We start from the raw sequence: 18,771 nt of genomic DNA, 5'->3' as shown, positions 1-18,771 counted from the left end.
GATCGGGGGCAAGTTCATATTTGCCGAATCCGTTCCCCCCCCCCCCAAAGATACAGCTTTTACCCTGCTTCCAAATGACCCACACTAAGGGGCATTTGCCCCGAAACGGTTGTGGAAGCCTCAGATTCACTTGTGGGAGATTCAAGGCGAATATGAGCTTCATGTGCATAATTCGGTTCCTGATCTGGGGTAAAAGGTAGTCTGAATGGCCCCAATGTAATAAGTTTGTCTTTCCTGTAAAACAACTAGCAAAGTTTGACATGATGGATAACTTTCAGTTACACATGTGTATGTTATGTACTAACATGACACCAGGCAGAACTGTACCCACAGCTCTAACATAGGATATTTTAAAACGTATCTTGGGCTTTTCATTGGACTAGGGCTAATAAATATGGATTCGTCTATGTAACCAGAACTGAGAAAGATGCCTGAGAAATCTCTAAACTGGGGTCTAATTTTTATCCTCTTTTTGGTTTGAAAAAAAAACAAAGCAAGAAGTGTTCCCCTGCAAAAAGATCTAACAAAGAAATATTTGCCCTATATTGCAGTCCTACAAGTTCAATATCAAGGTACAAATGTCCTTTTCAGCTTCAAGACAGAATTGCTGAGCCACTTTAAAAAACTGTCTTTGAAGAAGACAAAGGTGAAGATGCAAACACAGATTGTCTATGCAGCATGTAAAGTCAGCAGAGACCAGATTCTAAAGAACATCATGCTTGAAGGTAACTTTGAAAGAGAATTTGGCCCCATGCAAAGTACTTATATTCCATGCAACAGCTTTGGAAGATTCCCCTATATGCAAAGAGAAGTATTTTGCTAAGTGAGGAGCAAAAAAACCCCAAGCATGATGAAAAGAGGAAGTTCAATGACAGGGCATTCAAAATATAAAGATCAAGACTCTCAAATAAATCATTTTAGTTGTTCATGATGCCCTGAAGGCAAGCCTTTGTGAAATCATTAGGTAGGTGGTCATTTTAAAACTAAATATAAATCTTAATTTCCTTGTAATTTTTAAATGGCCAGAGAACCTTGCAGAAGAGTCTTACTTCTTAGAAGACTTTTATGCCACAGTTCCTCAGAGTTTCATCCTGGGTCCATTGTTATTTTCTCTTTACACTATGTCCCAATCATATTGGCTCTTATGGTTTCCAGTATCCAGTACACTGATGACACCCAAATATATTTCTCAACTCTGGAACTTTCCTCGGACATTGAACAGCATCTCTCATCATGTCTTTCGGCTGTTTCTGATTGGATGCTTCATCACCGTTTGAAACTCAGCATGGATAAAACTGAGTTACTTGTTTTTCCACCTAGGCCAACACTGCAATGTTCTATTTCAATCTCAGTCAATGACATTCGGATCCAAACTGTGAATGGAGCGCATAGTCTCGGTTTCATTTTTTGATTCTTCTTCATTCCTCAGATCCAGTCCAAATCTTGTTGACTTTTTTTATATAATTTAGTTAGAATTAAACCTTTTCTTTTAGTTTCTACTGCCAAGACATTGGTTCATACATTGGTCATTTGTTGTATGGACTATTGTAACCTTCTGCTGATGGGGCTTCCTCTTTCCCACCTTGGCCCTTTGACCTCGGTGTAACATTCTGCTGCGAGCATCATCCTTTCAGCCCACCACTATGATTACATTACCTTTCTGTTGTCATTCCTTCATTGGCACCCAGTCCTTTTCAAAGTCTGCTATAAGCTCCTTTTGTTAACTTTTAAAGCTTTACATGGTTTGGCTACTCCTTATCTTTCATCACTTGTTTTCCCTTACTATCCCGTTTGTGCTTTACGTTCCAGGGACTCAGAGCTGTTAACTCAACCATGGGTTTCATCTTCCTCTGCTCGGATCCACTCCTTTTCCCATGCTCCTCCCCACACACCTACAGACTACTACCTCATTAGCAACTTTTAAACCCAGAATAAAGACAGTTTTGTTTAGGAAAGCTTTCCAATTTACAATCTGATCTTTGATTGCTGACAATTTGTATGGATGTCTACAATTTGTATGGATTTTTTAACAGTTATTTTAATGATATGTTGTTTATTCTATAAATTATTCCTTTTGTTTTTAGACTCTACACCACAGGCAGGCTTTTATTTGTATTTTACTACTTACTATGCACAGAGCTGTGTAAATTTATGGTGGTTTATAAATAAACATGATGATGATGATGATGATGATGATGATGATGATGATGATGATGATGCACTCTTGAAAGGAATTACCTAGAGCAACTCTAAAACAGGTTGTGGGAATACAAATGGCAGACGTATTTCGCTAAATCACCCTTACTGTTGTTACTATTAGTGAAGATTACACAAGGATCCAAAGAACTACTTTATTTAAGAAATTTATAACCCACTTCTCCCCCAAAATAGTGTCTATGGAAAAATGTAAAAATTCAAAACAATAATACAAATCCAATGTCCAAACCATCTAAAAACATACATAAAAGAGTTGCCAGGAATCCATACAGATTGCAACAGGAGCAAAACTCACATGGTGTATTTGCACATAATGTTAAACCATAGTTTAATACAACATGCACAAACAGGAAGCTCACATAAAACTCTTCCATCCTTTATGCTTCTCTCCTGAGGCCAAGAAGGAAAAATAAACCAGGATTGTTTTGCCTTGGCCAATTATATGAACATCAGGAATTATGTTTGTTTTTTTTTAAATAAACTCCAGTTAGTTAAACAAGTCCATTAAACAAGCCTGAGTTACTAGTTGGCCTGTTTCTCAAGTGGCTGATTCACATATAATAGTAAGCCAGGAACTGGGTAAAGTGCAGCTGAATGCTGGTTTATTTCTTCTTCTGAGGCTTTTCTTGAGCATCTTTCTATTCAAATACTTAACACCTAACCTCAACATTACATGTGGAAAGTTAAAAGCACAGGTGAACATGGAAGATTTCATGTGCTAACTAAAAGCAGTAATGACAGCATCAAGCAACTATGCCGTTAAGCATCCCTTTGATCAAGAGATGTTAAAAGCTGTGTCTCAAACTAATTTTTATTTAACAGTAAGTTTGTCCTTGGTTTGGGGAAGTGGCTACTATTTAGGGAGAAACTACAAGCACAAAGCCCATCCTCTGCATGAGGAACAAGTTGCAAAGGACTTTGGATCCAGGTACCTAAAATATATAATAGAAATAAGGATTTCTGTGTCAGGATTTGGAGGCAACCACAGATATTTTAGAGACTTCATGAATTCTGTTTTCACTTAGTTCAGAATTTTTAGCTCACAGACTGATGGGATATGGAGTGAAGCAGAATGTGTCCAACAAAAAATAATGTGAACAATTCATTTAGCTCAAAGAGTCATGTTACCTTAAATATTAGCAAATTTATTGTGGCATAAGCTTTCATGGACCAGAGTCTTCTTTCTCAAACTCACTTTGAGATCTTACTCTAGCTGAAATTAACAACAGTATTTAAGCCTTGGTCTTTAAAATGCCACAAGACCTTTCATTTTATTTTTGCTACGAAAGACTAATGAAGCATCCCCTTTGGAAATTTGTAAGTTAAGCATCCTTCTCCCACCAAAATAAAAATACAGTTCTAATGCAGTAAAAGATGTGATGCAATATCACTGCCTATGCACCACTTTCACACACAAGTGTTTTTGTTGTTGTTTAGTTTTTGGGTTTTTTTTCGTACCAGAGGAATTGATTGCAAAGTGTACAAACTTTTGCCACAGATTCTCAACACAAGTTCATATGCTGATAAAAGTATCACCTTTAGCCATAACTCTATGCTGAGTTCACAAAATCAAACTATCGGACTGGTACACCTGGAAATGAAAATGAGCACTTCTCAATATGTGCCTGGTCCATGGTGTTCACACATTACAACCTCATTATTGTATATAGTTTAGGTTGACGGATTCAGATCATAACGGCCAGATCTGACAATATTGGTTCAGACATCACCTGAGCTTGCACATAAGGCTGGTGAAATCAAGCACAATACAGCCCCGCCCCAATGGAAGTGCCCAATAAATTGGCAGGTACAAATATGAATGGTAAGTTCAACAAAATTGGCAGGCACAAATATGAATGGTAAGTTCAACCAATGTTAGGGCAGCAATGAAGTGGAGAAAGTATAAGCACAGAATACTACTACTGTAAAATCAACACATGATTTTAATGCTTCGGTTAACCTCTGTTTTTGTGGTCAAAGGGCAGGATAAATATGTTACATTTCATATAAAGATGCAGCAGGCAACCTATGCCCCTCAGACTAATGCCATACAGCCTAACTGCAAATGCCTTCTACAACTGATTAGTTCAGACTTAAGGAAACAGAAATCCATCCTTTCCCCAGCAGCTTGCCAGGGAGGCAGTGAAGGAAAAGAGAAGTAAGCAGCATACCCTCCAATTGTGCCAATTTGGCATGAATAGTCCTGATTAATCCTTTGTCCCACTTTTTCAGCAACTTTGAAAATGTCCCAGTTTCTCTCTCATCCTCCCACTTTCCCTCTTTGGGTTCAGCTTACATCAAACTGCAGCAAACTGATTTCAAAGTTCAAAATTAATTTTTACTCCTAACTCAGCAGTGAGGACAGAGGCGGGGGGCAGAATCTTGCCTTTCCCTGCAGGATAAAGCAAAAGCAAACTGCTGTAGCTTCTCTCAGCTTGTGTGTTCTTCTTTAATAATTTGTTCCATCTTGACTACACTCTAATATTGTTTGGTCTCACATGTTCCATTTTTCATCTGTGAAATGTTGGCTGGTATGGGAGAGAGGGATAGGGAAAGGGGTTGCAGAAAGAGAGTGAAAGAAGGGGTGTCCCCCTCCTTTGGCTCTGTCCCTGCCACCAAAGACATAGGACCTTATCACACATGAGGGGGTTGCAGCTCAGATTCGCAGCCACTCCTGTTCTAGCAATGCAAAGCGTGATGTTTTTTCACACCAGATCCAGAGTCACTCCTCTCTAGCAATTCGGATTGAGGTTAAAACATCATGTTTTTCCACACCTGGTTGCCTTTCTGTTGTCCTTCCGAAGTGAGGGAGAAGAGAAGTCAGTTAGATTCCAATCAAGTCACGTGATGCAGACTCAAGAAAAGGGGAGTGAGTGCACATTGTATTACCACACCAGAGCATACTGTGAGGGGTCAATGATTCGAATCGGCCTCCTTGCACATGCTCAGTGGGGCTCTGGATGCTGCCCTCCTTCCCTGCCCCCTCCTTAGCTGTCATCCTTCAAGGGGGGCTAGGAGAAGGCAGGGGATGATTGGATAGCTTGCTGGGGGTTGCTGGGGCCAGGATCAGGATGCAGGAGCAGTCAGGGGATGATGGGATAGGTGGCTGGGGGTTGCTGGGGCCAGGATCAGGATGCAGGAGCAGTCAGGGGATGATGGGATAGGTGGCTGGGGGTTGCTGGGGCCCGGATCAGGATGCAGGAGCAGTCAGGGGATGATGGGATAGGTGGCTGGGGGTCGCTGGGGCCAGGATCAGGATGCAGGAGCAGTCAGGGGATGAAGGGATAGGTGGCTGGGGGTCGCTGGGGCCAGGATCAGGATGCAGGAGCAGTCAGGGGATGATGGGTTAGGTGGCAGAGGGGGCGAGATGTGGATGCAGGAGCAGTCAGGGGATGGGTTAGGTGGAGAGGGGGCAAGATGGGGATGCAGGAGCAGTCAGGGGATGATGGGTTAGGTGTCAGGGTGAAGGAGAGGAGCAGATGGGGGTCTAGGAGAAGGCAGGGATGATGGGATTGGTGGGAGGCTGAAGGAGTGGAGCAGATCGGGTTCTAGGAGAATGCTGGGGATGATGGGATCGGCTGGTTGGCAGAGAGGAGGAGATGGCATGAAGGAGGAGGAGGGGAATGCCGGAGCAGGATGCAGGGGCCAAGGGGGGTGGCATCAGAGTGCTTTTCCACACCAGACCAAATCGCAGTGCAATCGAAGGGAGCCTGGAAGCGAATTCTCTGGAGTCACTTTTCCCCCGTGTTTACCAAAATGAGGGGTGACTTCAGAAACGCTGCTGAAGCAATTCGCAAGGGGCTCCCATAGAAATCAATGGTGTCTGATAAAACATTCCCTTTATGAGGTGAAACTGCATCGTTGGAAGTGCAATCACTTCAGAAGTGAGCTGGAACTGAGCTACAAAACCACCCAAAAGCTCTGTGTGATATACTCCATAGAGTTCCCAACAGATGAGGCTTGGCAGAATGTGGCCCACGGCAGATTTAACTGTGTCAGTTATAATCTAGGCTTTTCCTCAGATACTTTCTGTGTGTTCTGCTTTAGTTGCAAGCATCTAGTTTTCACACTTTAATAAAAACATGTTGCTTAAAATAAAAATAAAGTCAACATAGTCGGCTGTTCACATAAACAATCTTTGTTTTACACAAGTTACAATCAAATAACTTTGCCCTGCTCAGTTTTCACCTGCTGGTAACATGTGATCTCTTCTCAAGAAATGCCATCTTCTCACTTTCCTAAGAACATTTTACCCCATGGGGATCTTGCTAACCTCAAGCATGGCTTGATGAATAAACTTGAAAAGGGAGTGGGAAGAAAAACGCAAACACAGGCGCATACTGTCATTATGGCAGAGAAAATCTTTAGGCTTTACTAACAACAGTAACTAGAAGAATGCCATTTAGCAAAATATATACACACTTACGAAATACAGTTAAAAGGTTTTGTTCTGTGCATTAAAGCCTTCTTCGGAACTATCAATTATTTGAATCAGCCTGCTTGCTGCTTCCTTTGCCACAGTAATGAAAGTATATGGCTACCCTAGTACAAGCACAGTTGGTTTCTATACACACACTATTATTATTAGCAGCAGCGATAGTACATTTGCAAACAGATTCTCTTCCCAACCCCCAAAGCTAAATCCAGCCTTTCTTTCTGATTGCTCAGCTAGGCACAGGCTTCTTCACCAGCTTAGAGAAATAATGTTTAACCATCTGGTATTCTTAAAAGGAGGCAGAAGCTTCTGAAGCAATTAGGGCCATGTAGCAGTCTACTAATCTAATGGCTCAGCGGTACCATGACCCAGCACAGATGATCCACAAGCATTCATGATGGTAATTTCCAAATTCCTAGAATAGTCCAGGCCACTGACTCAGATTTCCACAGTCACACTGGACCCCACCCGCCTTCCCCTACTGCTATCCCTGCAGCTTCTCTCAGTTATGCACTACAAATCCATGCTTTTGGTGCCTAAGCTGGCTGCAAGATTTGGGGAGTTTCAGTCCCAAAAGGTAATTTTTCAAAGCCCTGTATTAAAACTACCCTGACAATTTTTCATTGAAAGATGGTATAAAAATGATGACTGATATTCTGCATTGTAGTTACCGATTTGTAACTTAGCGTTACATATATGTAACTGTTCCATATTCACAACCATGGCACTGTTTCCACAATCATAAATGCCACCCCAAACCCACCTGAAACCCCAGAAGCCACTTTGAGAAAGATAGATATGTGGTGTGGTCAAGTGGGGTCATTTTAGGATGAGATGGCCAACCCTCCCATGGCTCCCTGGAGTCTAAGGTGGGTTTCAGGGGCTGATTCCTTATTCATAGGTCATTCATAGCTACATTTATATAGCTACAAACATAATATAGGAACTCAGCCCATGTAAATAAATCTATAAAAGTTGTGAAATTCTCTTTTACCTTCATACTGGGTTCAATACTCACCTGGCATTCCACATTGCAGTAAAAAGCCTGCTTACATCTTCCACACTTGGATAAGCCTTCTCGCCTTTAAAAAAGAGAGAGATAAAATACAATTGTCAGTAATAATAAATGTGATTTTTTTTTTAAAAGAAAGAAAAGAAAAATCATACACTTTGGCACTTCAGCATATAAAATAGGGGTAGGCTAACTATGGCACAGTAGATGTAAATGGATTGCAATTCCAATAATCTCTCTCCATTAGCTATGCTGGCAAGGACTAATGGGAGCTGCAGTCTGCATCATCAACAGGCAGTGGTTCTAATGAGAATTCAGAGGGAATAAGCACACTGAGAGGATGAACATATAAAGATTTTATTGACAAACCACAAAATAAGGTTTTTCACAAGTTCTAGATCTGCTACCACAGGTCTGATATAGTGCTTGCTCAGAAAGATTAGACACAACATTATTATTATTATTATTATTATTATTATAGTTTATTTTTATAGTGCTGTAAATGTACACAGCGCTGTACATACAAATGATCAAATCAATAAAAATGAAACCTGCCAATAGCGTACAATTTACAAAATATGTATAAAACAATAGGTAATAATATAAAATAGAACTGGTTAAAATAAGCAGGCAACAATTAAAAACATCAACATCAGCTATTCAATCAAAAATTAGATAGATAATTACACAGCACCTGGGAACGCTTCCCTGAACAGGGTGGTCTTCAACTCAGATTTAAAGAAGTGATGACCCAGGTTCGTGAGGGAAGAAGGTGAGGGGCAGCAAGTGAGAAGGGACGAATCCTGGATGGGGCAGTGGAAATTCTAGGCTGGGACAGCAGACCTTGACTACTAGAACGGAGGGTACAAGTGGGAATGTATGGAGAAAGAAGTTCAGATAAATGGGGGGGGGGGGGCAGCCCATGCAGGGCTTTAAAGGTCAACAACAGAAGCTTATACTGAATATGGAGGGGAAAGGGGAGCCAGTGAAGGGATGATAATAAAGGAGAAACGTGGTCAAAGCAGCGAGCAGATGTAATGATGTCTGCCACTGAATGCTGAATGGAAATTAAAGGATGAAGATGAGAGAGAGGAAGCCCTGCCAGAAGGAGGTTGCAGTAATCTAGTTGGGAGACCACCAGAGCATGGACCAGAGTGTTGGCAGTGGAGGTCGAGATAAATGGACAGATTTTGGCAATGTTGTAAAGAAAGAATCTACAGGCTTTGGCTGTGGCATGGATGTGGGGGATAAAAGACAGAGAGCAATCAAAAGTGAAACCAAGACTGTGGGCTTCCTAGACCGGTCGAATAGAGGTGCTGTCAACAGAAAAAGAAAAGGAGTATTGAAGAGAGGACTTAGATGGAAAGACAAGAAGCTCCGTCTTGGACATGTTGAGCTTCAAACGCTGATGATGCATCCGCTGAGAGACAAGATGAAACTTGCTGTTCAAGCCCCGGAGAAAGGTCAGGGTGGAAAGATACAGCGGAGTGTCATTGGCATACAAATGATAGGAAAAACCAAAAGAGCTGATAAGTTTTCCTAGGGACAATGTGTAAAAAGAGAACAGTAGGGGACCCAAAACAGAGCTTTGAGGAACTCCAACATATAGGGGAACAGAGGATGAAGTCTGACCACCCGTGACTACTGCAAAAGATCTATCTGACAAATAAGATTTAAACCAATCAAGAACAGAGTTCGAGAACCCAAGGTCAGAAAGTATATCAACTAAAAGACAGCGATCCACGGTGTCGAAGAGTAAAGGCCATTTGCCTTGGCCCGTAAAAGATCGTTAGAGTGTAGAATGCTGCGGGCGGAAACTGGACTGAAAGGGATCTAGAATGGAGTTGGCTTCGAGATACTCAAGAATAAACAACCCATTCAAAAACCTTAGAAAGAAAAGGAATAAGAGAAATTGGATGATAGCTGGACAAAGAAGGGTCAAGAGAAGATTTTTTTCAGAATTGGGGAAATGAGAGCATGTTTAATGTCCGAAGGAAAGGAGCCCTTAGAAAGGGAGAGATTAAAGATAAAGAGAAGCGTGAGCAGAAAAGAAGGGGCTATAGAGATCAGAAAGTGAGAAGGAATTGGATCAAGAGAACAGGTTGCAGGTTTGGAAGAGTTCAGCAGCATAGAGTTCTTCCAAAGAAAAAGGAGGAAACACAGAGAATTTTTTAGTTGAAGGTACCAGAAGATTAGTGACAGAAGACAAGTCAGGAAGAACTATTTCAGATCGGATAGTAGTGATCTTAGGTGGGATACAGACCGCCCAAAAAGGGTGGTCTCCCAGCCGTCATGCCAAAATGGCGGCGCCCAAGTGTACAGGGCACTGCCATTTTGACACCCTCATCACGTGTAAGGGGCGTCTGAAAGCGCCGCCCCTCGCACGTCATGATGGCGCCTCATACCGCCCATCTGGAACGGGCCTCAGTAATGAAATAGTTGGCGAAGTCAGTAGGGGAAGATCATGAAGAGACGAGGGGAGAGGAAGGTTTTAGCAAGGAGTAAAGCAGGAGAACAAAAGCTGCGGATGCCTCTCACTGGCACATATCAATGATTTATAGTAATTCTGTTTTGCCATAGGCAGGGTGCATGAGAAGGATAAAAGGACAAATTTATAATCAATAAAATCTGCCCACTCCTGGGACTTTTTCCAAAGATGTTCGGCCGCTTGAGAGCATGGTAGCAGCTCTAGGACATTTGGTGGCTCTAGTGTTGTCCTTTTGTCTGCAATGGAAACATATGTGACATTTGATAGCAATAGTGATAGATGTGTTTGTGTTATTTTATGTAATAAAGTTCATTTACCAACTGCTCAAAATATTATTTGGATATACATTCAAATAAGCATTATAATGATATATCTTTATTAACAGTCTATATCAATCATGACCAAGTTGTATCAAAATGTCTTGGAATTCCCCTTCGTCTCATGATCTCTTTTCTGTAGCACTACATTATACACATACTGGCATATTTTTAAAGAAGGTCGAGACATCCAATGATATCTCAAGTGGCACATCCATGGAAATCCAGCTCATCTTCTGAATGCTAGGACTTTTCAGATACCAAATTTGATGGAGGATTTTTGCATTCTTTCCTTGTCCTTAGATAGATAGGGATTTCCTGCAGGTAAACGCCTCTCTCTCTCTCTCTCAATCTCATTCAAACTAACCATGTGACTTAGGCCACTCCTCCTTTGGGACTAACAGATTCTCTCTCCAGTATCATCTCTTGAACTGCATGTTTTCCAACTTTCTCCTCTCTCAACTTTCTTTGGAAAGCGCTTTTTACCTGAACTATTCACTAACTAGATTAGGATATAGTTTATAGATTAAAGCCATTAGTAAACTTTTGTTTTAAACTACAAGCTACATGTTTGTTGTTTTTGAGTCAGTTCTTAGGGAAACATAGGGCTGAAACAGATGGCCCTAATCAAGGCGGCTTGAAGCCGCCCCATTTAAGCTGAATCAGAGCCGCAGCAAACAGACACGCAGCCCCAATCCAGTCAGCTTCTGCCCCAATAGGAGTGGGGAAAAATCAGCTCCTAATTGGGGTGGGAAAAAGCCACCTCTTTGTCTCTAGAGCCAGCTTTTCACCGGCTCCAGGGCAAGTGGCATCTAAATGACATGCCCCCAAGTTGCTCGTAAGCCGGCTGGTGTGTAATTGCTGACATAGCTTCCAGACAACTCGGAGTCATGTTATGTCTAAATGTCACATCCCCAAGCTGGCTAGAAGCTGGCTTTACGAGGCTGCTTGTTTCGACCCATAGTTAGAGAAAAGCACATTTCTGCTACTCTGCTGATTTAAAGCTAGACCCTAACAGACCTGGCTTTGACATTTTTGATATTTCAATATTTTTGTTTCCTCACAAAGGCTGAAGCCTTAGGAAACTTAAATTACCTTAAAAAATTATCATACCCTGAATCCACTTCACAATAAATAAAAATAAAAATAAGAAACTCCCAAACAGAAAACTAACAAAAGCCCAGTTCAGAGGAAACAATAAGCCATGGATTCAACTAATCCTGGTTTGGTATGCTGGTTTATTGATTTATGAGGTGCCTAGACAAAATTAGAAACCTGTAATTTAGAATACACCAAAAATGGGCACTTAGCTCTCCTCCCATTGTGTGAGAAGGGAGGCAGAAATGTTCTCAGGATGGTCATGTGAGGTTGGGTCCATAACAAGTAGCTAAACCAATATAAATTTATAAAAAATGTGCCAAAAGCTATTGAATGTCATTCAATATTACAAAATCTGTTTTAAAAATGCACATCAACACGTATAATTAGACAAGAAATGATGGAGAGATGTAATTTGTCAAATTATCATGGGGCAGAATTTGGAGGCATAGCCATGTTAGCCGGGAATATCAGTATGAAGAATAACTGAGCAAAAGTAGTTGTAGCAGAAGATTTCATAGACTTGATGTACTTCCTTAGATGCATGGTGTTCAAAACAGAAGAGTGAAGAGAGGAAATTAGAGAACCCTACTAGTGGTCACGTACAGCTCCCAACTAAGACCACTCAGATATATCATCCACAAGCTACAACCTATTTTGGACAATAACACTGCCCTCTCAAGGGCTCTTGGTAGCAGGCATTTATTTGCAAGCAGACAGGTACAAAATCTTGCCACAAACCCAGATGCCAACTCTACTCTTGACCAATTTATCATATCTCCTTTCTGGTTACCAGCTAGTATGTGCCACATTCCAAATCTCCCTCCACAATTCATATAATCACCCATCTACCCTGGCCTCAGGCAACATACAGTGCACCCGTGCCATATGCAGCTTCAAGCTTACACTGAAGCCATATGGCAATTGGGGAAATGGTGCGTGCTCTGCACTGCACTGCACTGGAAGCACACACCCCATTGTTTCCACTGGGGCATGAGCATACGCGGAATTCCGTTTACGCGGGGGGATCCGGAATGGATCCTCATTTAAGGGAAGGGCCCACTGTATTTTCTCCTGCCTTTGTCCCTCAACAGCCATAGTTGAACCAGAACTTTTCATCTCATTATCATACCCACAAGTTTTGCATTTCTGTGAATATTCATACAGTCTGATCAGGGACGTAGCCGGGGGGGGGGGGGGGGTTCTTGGGGTCCGGACCTCCCCTTCCATTAGAAAAATGAATGGTGTGTGCTGCTGCGCCGCCGCACTCAAGCCCCATTATAATGGTGGCACTTGGTCTGGACCCCCCCTTCCTAAAATCCTAGCTACGTCCCTGGTCTGATTATAAAGGTCCTTCATGGCACCAGATAATAGCATAGTTCTTTTGCTCTGTCTCAAAGGTGCTACAAGTCCCCTTTGCACGCTTAAATAATCATGGTTATTCATTGTGTTCGTAGTATCATTTTGGTTGTATTCTGTGCCTGAAACTAATAAACATAATGATAATGTGGTGGAAATTCCTTGTTGAAATAAAAAAGCTATAGAAAGATGGAGTCACCTTTGTCAGCCAGAGAGATGGTTTTTGAAATAAAGGCTTGGAGTTTAGAAAAACTAGAGCAAAGGAATAATGAGTGCATCTTGACCTGGATGGAAGCTGGCACCAGTAAAAAGACATAACATAAACTACTGAGATAAGGACACATAGTTGACATTCAGAAGCAAGGTTAGGAGGAAAGCTACTAAATTCCTACAGGAGGGGGTAAGGAGTGATGATGCAGTTTTAATGTATGCATGTATTTCTGTTCTGATTGTAAGAATTCTGTATGTTTAAATTGTAATTAGCCAATCAGGTGTATTGAAGAAGCTTCTTTGTCTTGAATAATATAAAAGGAGCCATTTTGTCTTGTTCGGGGTCTGTTTTTTGGAACTTGAATTCCACTGAGTTCATTGTTTTCCTTTGTCGACAATTGGAAATAAACTTATGGATTTTCAGTTACTAGGTCCTCTTGTGAATTCCTTGCTCTGCCAATCCTAGATTTTTAAATTTCCTGAAATTTCTGTTACAATATAACTTGTCAGACAGATTACCTCAGGTACGTTACTTTCATCTGAGAAGAAGTTCAAATGCTTCCTTTTTATACTTCTTTTTAATATGGGAACAAACCCATTTAAAATACTTCTTTAAAGCAATCTTAGGCAGGGTACAGACCACCAGAAAGAGGCATCCGGGAGTCGCCTTTCTTTTCCGTGTAGCCACACCGCAGCAACCAAATTGCGCGGCGCGGCTACGCAGAAAGCAAAGGAGCTCCTTTTAGTGCCACCGCAAACTGCCTGCGGCAGCGCGAGCACATCACTCCTGTGTGCGCCCATCTGGACGGCGTGCAGCAGTGACATCATCGCTACACGCGCCATGTATACAGCACCGCGCAGCAATGACATCCTGGTGACGTCCTAGGGTTGTGAGGCGTCTGGAAACGGCACCCCGAGGCAACCCTAGCACGTCACCAGGATGTGCTAAAGGGCCCGTCTGTTAGTTCTTCCAAGACTAAATGCTAGAAAAAGTCATTTAACATGCTTGCAACCAGAGGACTTAATTTGCAACCCCTTTTCTAAGCAGAGTTTTCTACAAACAGAGAAATCCTGAAATTGTCTTGATACACACCATATCCCTTTGGGATATTTCTACAGAGTGGCTACTAGAAGGAAGTTCTCAGTCTCAGTTGCAAAGCAAGCTGCATTGCAGCAAAGCTACTGTGCTGTACAGAACATCTGCAATGCAACACATTACACCTGTAAGCAAGTACAGGAATTCCCAACAGTTTAGCAAATATTTGCTCTAGGAAACATTTAGAAAACAGTCTCTCTTCTCTCCAAAACTCAGTGCTAAATGTTAAGATATTGTTGTGAGACCACTGTGTGACTTCTGCCAGTAGGACTAACATGATGAGTTTACCTTAAAAAAAAGTGTGGGATATTATGTTAATGTGTGTGTTATGTGCCTTCAAGTTGTTTCTGACTCATGATGACCCTAAGGCCTATCGTGGGGTTTTATTGGCAAGATTTGTTCAGATGACATTTGTCATTGCCTTTCCTTGAGGCTGAGAGCATGTGACTTGCTCAAAGTCACTCACTGGGTTTCATAGCCAAGCAGGAATTGAATCCTAGTCTCCAGAGTCATAGTTCAACACTCAACCCTCTATGCCATACTGGCACTAAATGCTCTAAGAGGTAGAAAATGGATGGAGACAAGCAGATCCAAGGTAAGATTTGCCTAGAAGTTGAAACCATGGTGCGATCTGGTGGCTAATAGCTTCTGTCTTTATGACGCAGTGAATCTGCTTTGGGTTTCAGTTCATACTTTAAGAGATCTATTCAAAGTGCTGAACTCCATCCCCCAAATAGGCTCAGCATCTTGGATACCTCCTTTAAATTTCAGACTAAGATCCTGAGCATATAAGGGACAAACCAGCTGTCCCTGGCATAAATCATGCTTCAGTATGGTTTCAGAATTAAACCTAAATATTGGAAAACTAGGTCAGGCCATCAACTTAGGCATCCAATCACTTTTCACCCAGTTCTGTATTTGATCTATTATTATATTACTTATTGTCTATAAGAAATGTACTGGCGGCCATTATTTTCTGCTGTAATTGGGACCTAGCACTAAGCTAAACTTAAAAATAAGGAGTAAATGAACTGGAAAGCATGATCATAACGCTGTATTCATAGAATCACAGAATTATACAGTTGGAAGATACCACCAAGGCCACCCAGTCCAACCTCCTGCTACACAGGAAGACACAATGAAAGCACCCTTGACAGATGGCCATCAAGCTCCAAAGATGGAGATGCCACCACTCCCCAAGGGAGCGTATTTCACTTTCGAACAGTTCTTACCCACAGGAAGTTCTTCCTAATGTTTAGATGGAATATTCCAAACAGCATATTTGGGCATTGAACATGGCTCTACTTAAGATGGGCTCTTGCATATTTCAGAGGCTTACTGCATAACCAAACTCTTTGGGTTTCACACTGAACATGGGTCCACATGGCTATGCATATTTAACATGTCAAGCTGGTTTAACAAGAAGTGATTTGCTCTTGGGTTCAACTGTACTTCTCAGAAGTGTGTACTTGGTCAAGGGACTTTGGTTTTTCTTCACTGGGCACGAGTTTGTAAAAATCAGAGCAACTTGCATTGGCCGTGCCTCAGAAGCTGGCTCATATCAATATCACCATCATCACCACCACCATCATTGTCACAACAAGGCAGCATTAAAAGGACAAAAAACGCACAGAAAGACACTTTGGAAAGTCACACTCTCTCGGCTTCAGAAAGAGTGGGCCCATATCTCAAAAGCTGACTGATATCAATAAATAAGGGGGAAATATATAAATAAGGGGGAAATGTACATGGGAAAATTAAAGCCAGGGGGAAAGGAGCATGGGAAAATTAATTCAGAGTAAATGTACATGGGAAAATTAATTCAGGGGGAAAGGACCATGGGGAAATTAATCCAGAGGGAAATGTACATGGTAAAATTAATCCAGAGGGAAATGTACATGGTAAAATTAATCCAGAGGGAAATGTACATGGGAAAATTAATGCAGAGGGAAATGTACATGGGAAAATTAATCCAGAGGGAAATGTACATGGGAAAATTAATCCAGAGGGAAATGTACATGGGAAAATTAATCCAGGGGGAAAAGGAGCATGGGAAAATTAATCCAGGGGGAAAGGAGCATGGGAAAATTGACCCAGGGGGGAATGCATATTGGAAATGGCACCTTCCTCCTTTCTTCTCCTCCTCCTCCTCCTCTTGTTGCTCATTTTCAGAGCCAAAGGGGTTTGGAAAACGGCCCTTTCTTTCCCTTCCCTCTGGGCCAGAGGTCCTCCTCCTCCTCCTCCGCATCCTCCTGCTCTTCCCAAGTTTCTCTTCCTCATTGAGGCTGGCCAATGGCAGAGTGGGGCTGGAAACAGCCCTGCCCCCGCCATTTTGCTGTTGGCCAGCCACTGCCAGGCTCCCTCAAGAGAAGGAGCTGCTCTTTGCAAGCTGACTCCGGCCCCGGAGAAAAAGCACACAGAGGCGCAGGAAGAGGAGGAGGAGGCTGCAGGATGGCCCAAAGGCCGCGGCGGCGGCGGTGGCGGCAGGACAGGGTGGGGGCCGGTCCTGTCCCCTTGCCGGGCCGGATGTGGCCTGCGGGCCGCAGGCTGCCTACCCCTGGTCTAGACAGAGCAGAAGAATCCATTGGAATTGGGTAAAAACACCCATGCACCCTGAAAACCTATTTCAGAGATTGGGAAACCTTCTTGGTTTTTAGGTGGATTGATAGGCAATAGAAAGAAGCAAACTGAAGTTCCATCACTGTAGCATTTATTACGCTAGCACAGCATTGAATTTGTACAAAACCATTAACACCCTAAAGTCACCAGATCCCAGAGCAGGGTCAGCTTTGGTTAGTACTTGAATGGGAGACTGCCAATGAATACTAAGTACTGGAGGCTATGCTTCTGAGAAAGAAACTGGCAAAACCACCTCTTAGTATTCCTTGCCTAAGAAAATCCTTGGCAACATAAAGGCACATACACACATGCATACTGATGGTGCTAAATGAATGAATAAATAAATGCTGCTGTTCTCCTGTTCCTGCTGCCACTAGTAATAGTGTTTTTGCTTGTTAAAATTACTCCCTACCCTGCTTTATTCTATAGACCATCTATTTTATAGTGTTTAGTTTTTCAAGCTCAGGTTAAGTTCAGATGTCAAGCAGTACTATACTATGATTATGGTAAACTACAGAACCCAAACTATGGCTTGATCTTCCAGATCAATTACAGACAAATAACAGTTTAGATGTTCTTGTTTGCCTGTATATTACCACTGCTCAGCCCCAGACTCTTATCTTGACTCCCATCTTCATGGTGCAACAGACTCTGGAAGCAAGCCAATAGCCTTAACTGTAGCCTTAAGATCACAAATGGTGGTTTGTAGAGACAAACTTCAAATTGTGGTTATGAAAGACACTAGACCCCATCTGATCTTGGAAGCTAGCCAAGGTCAGTACTGGTTAGTACTTATGATGAGAGACTGCCAACAAATACTGGTTCTGCAGGATATATTTCAGAAGAAGGAACTGGAAAAATCACCTGGTTATTTCTTGCCTGATAAAATTTTATAAAATTAATGTGGCTGCCATAAGTCCACAGGTGACGTGAAGGCAGAGAGAGAGAGAGAGAGAGTCGGTCCTCCATATCCACAGAATTTTTATCCATGGATTCAACCATCCATGCCTTGAAAATATAACAAGAAGATATAAATTCCAAAAAAGCAAACCTTTAATTTACTATTTTATATAAGGGACACCATTTATTTAATGGTATTTGCGCATCCACTGGGTAGTCCTGGAACCAAACCACAGCGTATACCAACAGCCCACTGTATATGTTGTCTTCAGAGAACTGTCTGTGGGAATCTCAAGTTCAGACATAAGGCAAAACCAAAGCTTGGCTAAACAATTATTGGTTTCATGTAATGACTGACCCCAGCCTCATTTTATTTTATCCTTACTAGCAGAAAACAGAAAATGTGTGTAAGTTTCTTACACTAGTTAGAAAGCTTATTGCAGGAGAGACAACAGGATATAAATTGTAATTTCTGGAATGCACATTTTCCTCCATCATGTTGCCATGGTGTAAACAAATGGAAGCAATGGTGTTTTAAAGGGCAGCTAGCAGCCTGGACCTATGCACACACATTTAGCATGCAAAGGCTCCTTCATTTTAATGCTCACATGCAGTGATGGACCCAAGCAAATTAAAGACTGTATAAGTAACTGTATAAGTAACTGATTTGCAGAAAGGGGGACCATATTTAGATGATAATGGCATATGTCAATGTCCACACACTTCAGACTGTGGTAGACTCCTTCTGTCCCCCTGTTCATATGTGAACACTATCCCAAAATCCTGCCCTGATGGCACCAGTAGTGTAAGCAAGGAAGATGTCCTAATGTTGAGGTGGAATCTCTTTTCCTGGAGCTTGCATCCATTTTTCCGGGTCCTAGTCTCTGAAGCAGCAGAAAACAAGCTTGTTCCCTCTTCAATAGGACATCCCTTCAAGTATTTAAACAGGGCTATCATATCACCTCACAGGTTCACCTTAGGGTCCCCATAACTCAGAAACGGGTTGAAGGCACACAACAA

At 42.0% G+C, this 18,771-nt stretch overlaps 1 protein-coding gene across 2 annotated transcripts in view; it reads right to left on the bottom strand.

The window, feature by feature from the left end:
* Positions 1-18,771, bottom strand: part of LOC149310608 (N-lysine methyltransferase SMYD2) — a 65,662-nt gene that overhangs the window by 44,200 nt on the left and 2,691 nt on the right. For both annotated transcript variants that reach the window (XR_016281689.1, XM_089529296.1), the window contains exon 2: positions 7,671-7,734. Coding sequence is in view for 1 of the 2 variants with exons in the window: in XM_089529296.1 (XP_089385422.1) it covers positions 7,671-7,734 (64 nt within the window). In the remaining variant the exon portion in view is untranslated. The remainder of the gene's footprint in view (positions 1-7,670; positions 7,735-18,771) is intronic.

This window comes from Sceloporus occidentalis, unplaced genomic scaffold (genome assembly GCF_023333645.1).
Source record: "Sceloporus occidentalis isolate IW3139 unplaced genomic scaffold, rSceOcc1.0.p SCAF_6, whole genome shotgun sequence".
Lineage (NCBI taxonomy): Eukaryota > Metazoa > Chordata > Lepidosauria > Squamata > Phrynosomatidae > Sceloporus > Sceloporus occidentalis.
The sequence above is the reverse complement of the archived record's forward strand: the minus strand, read 5'-3'. Positions and strand labels throughout refer to the sequence as shown.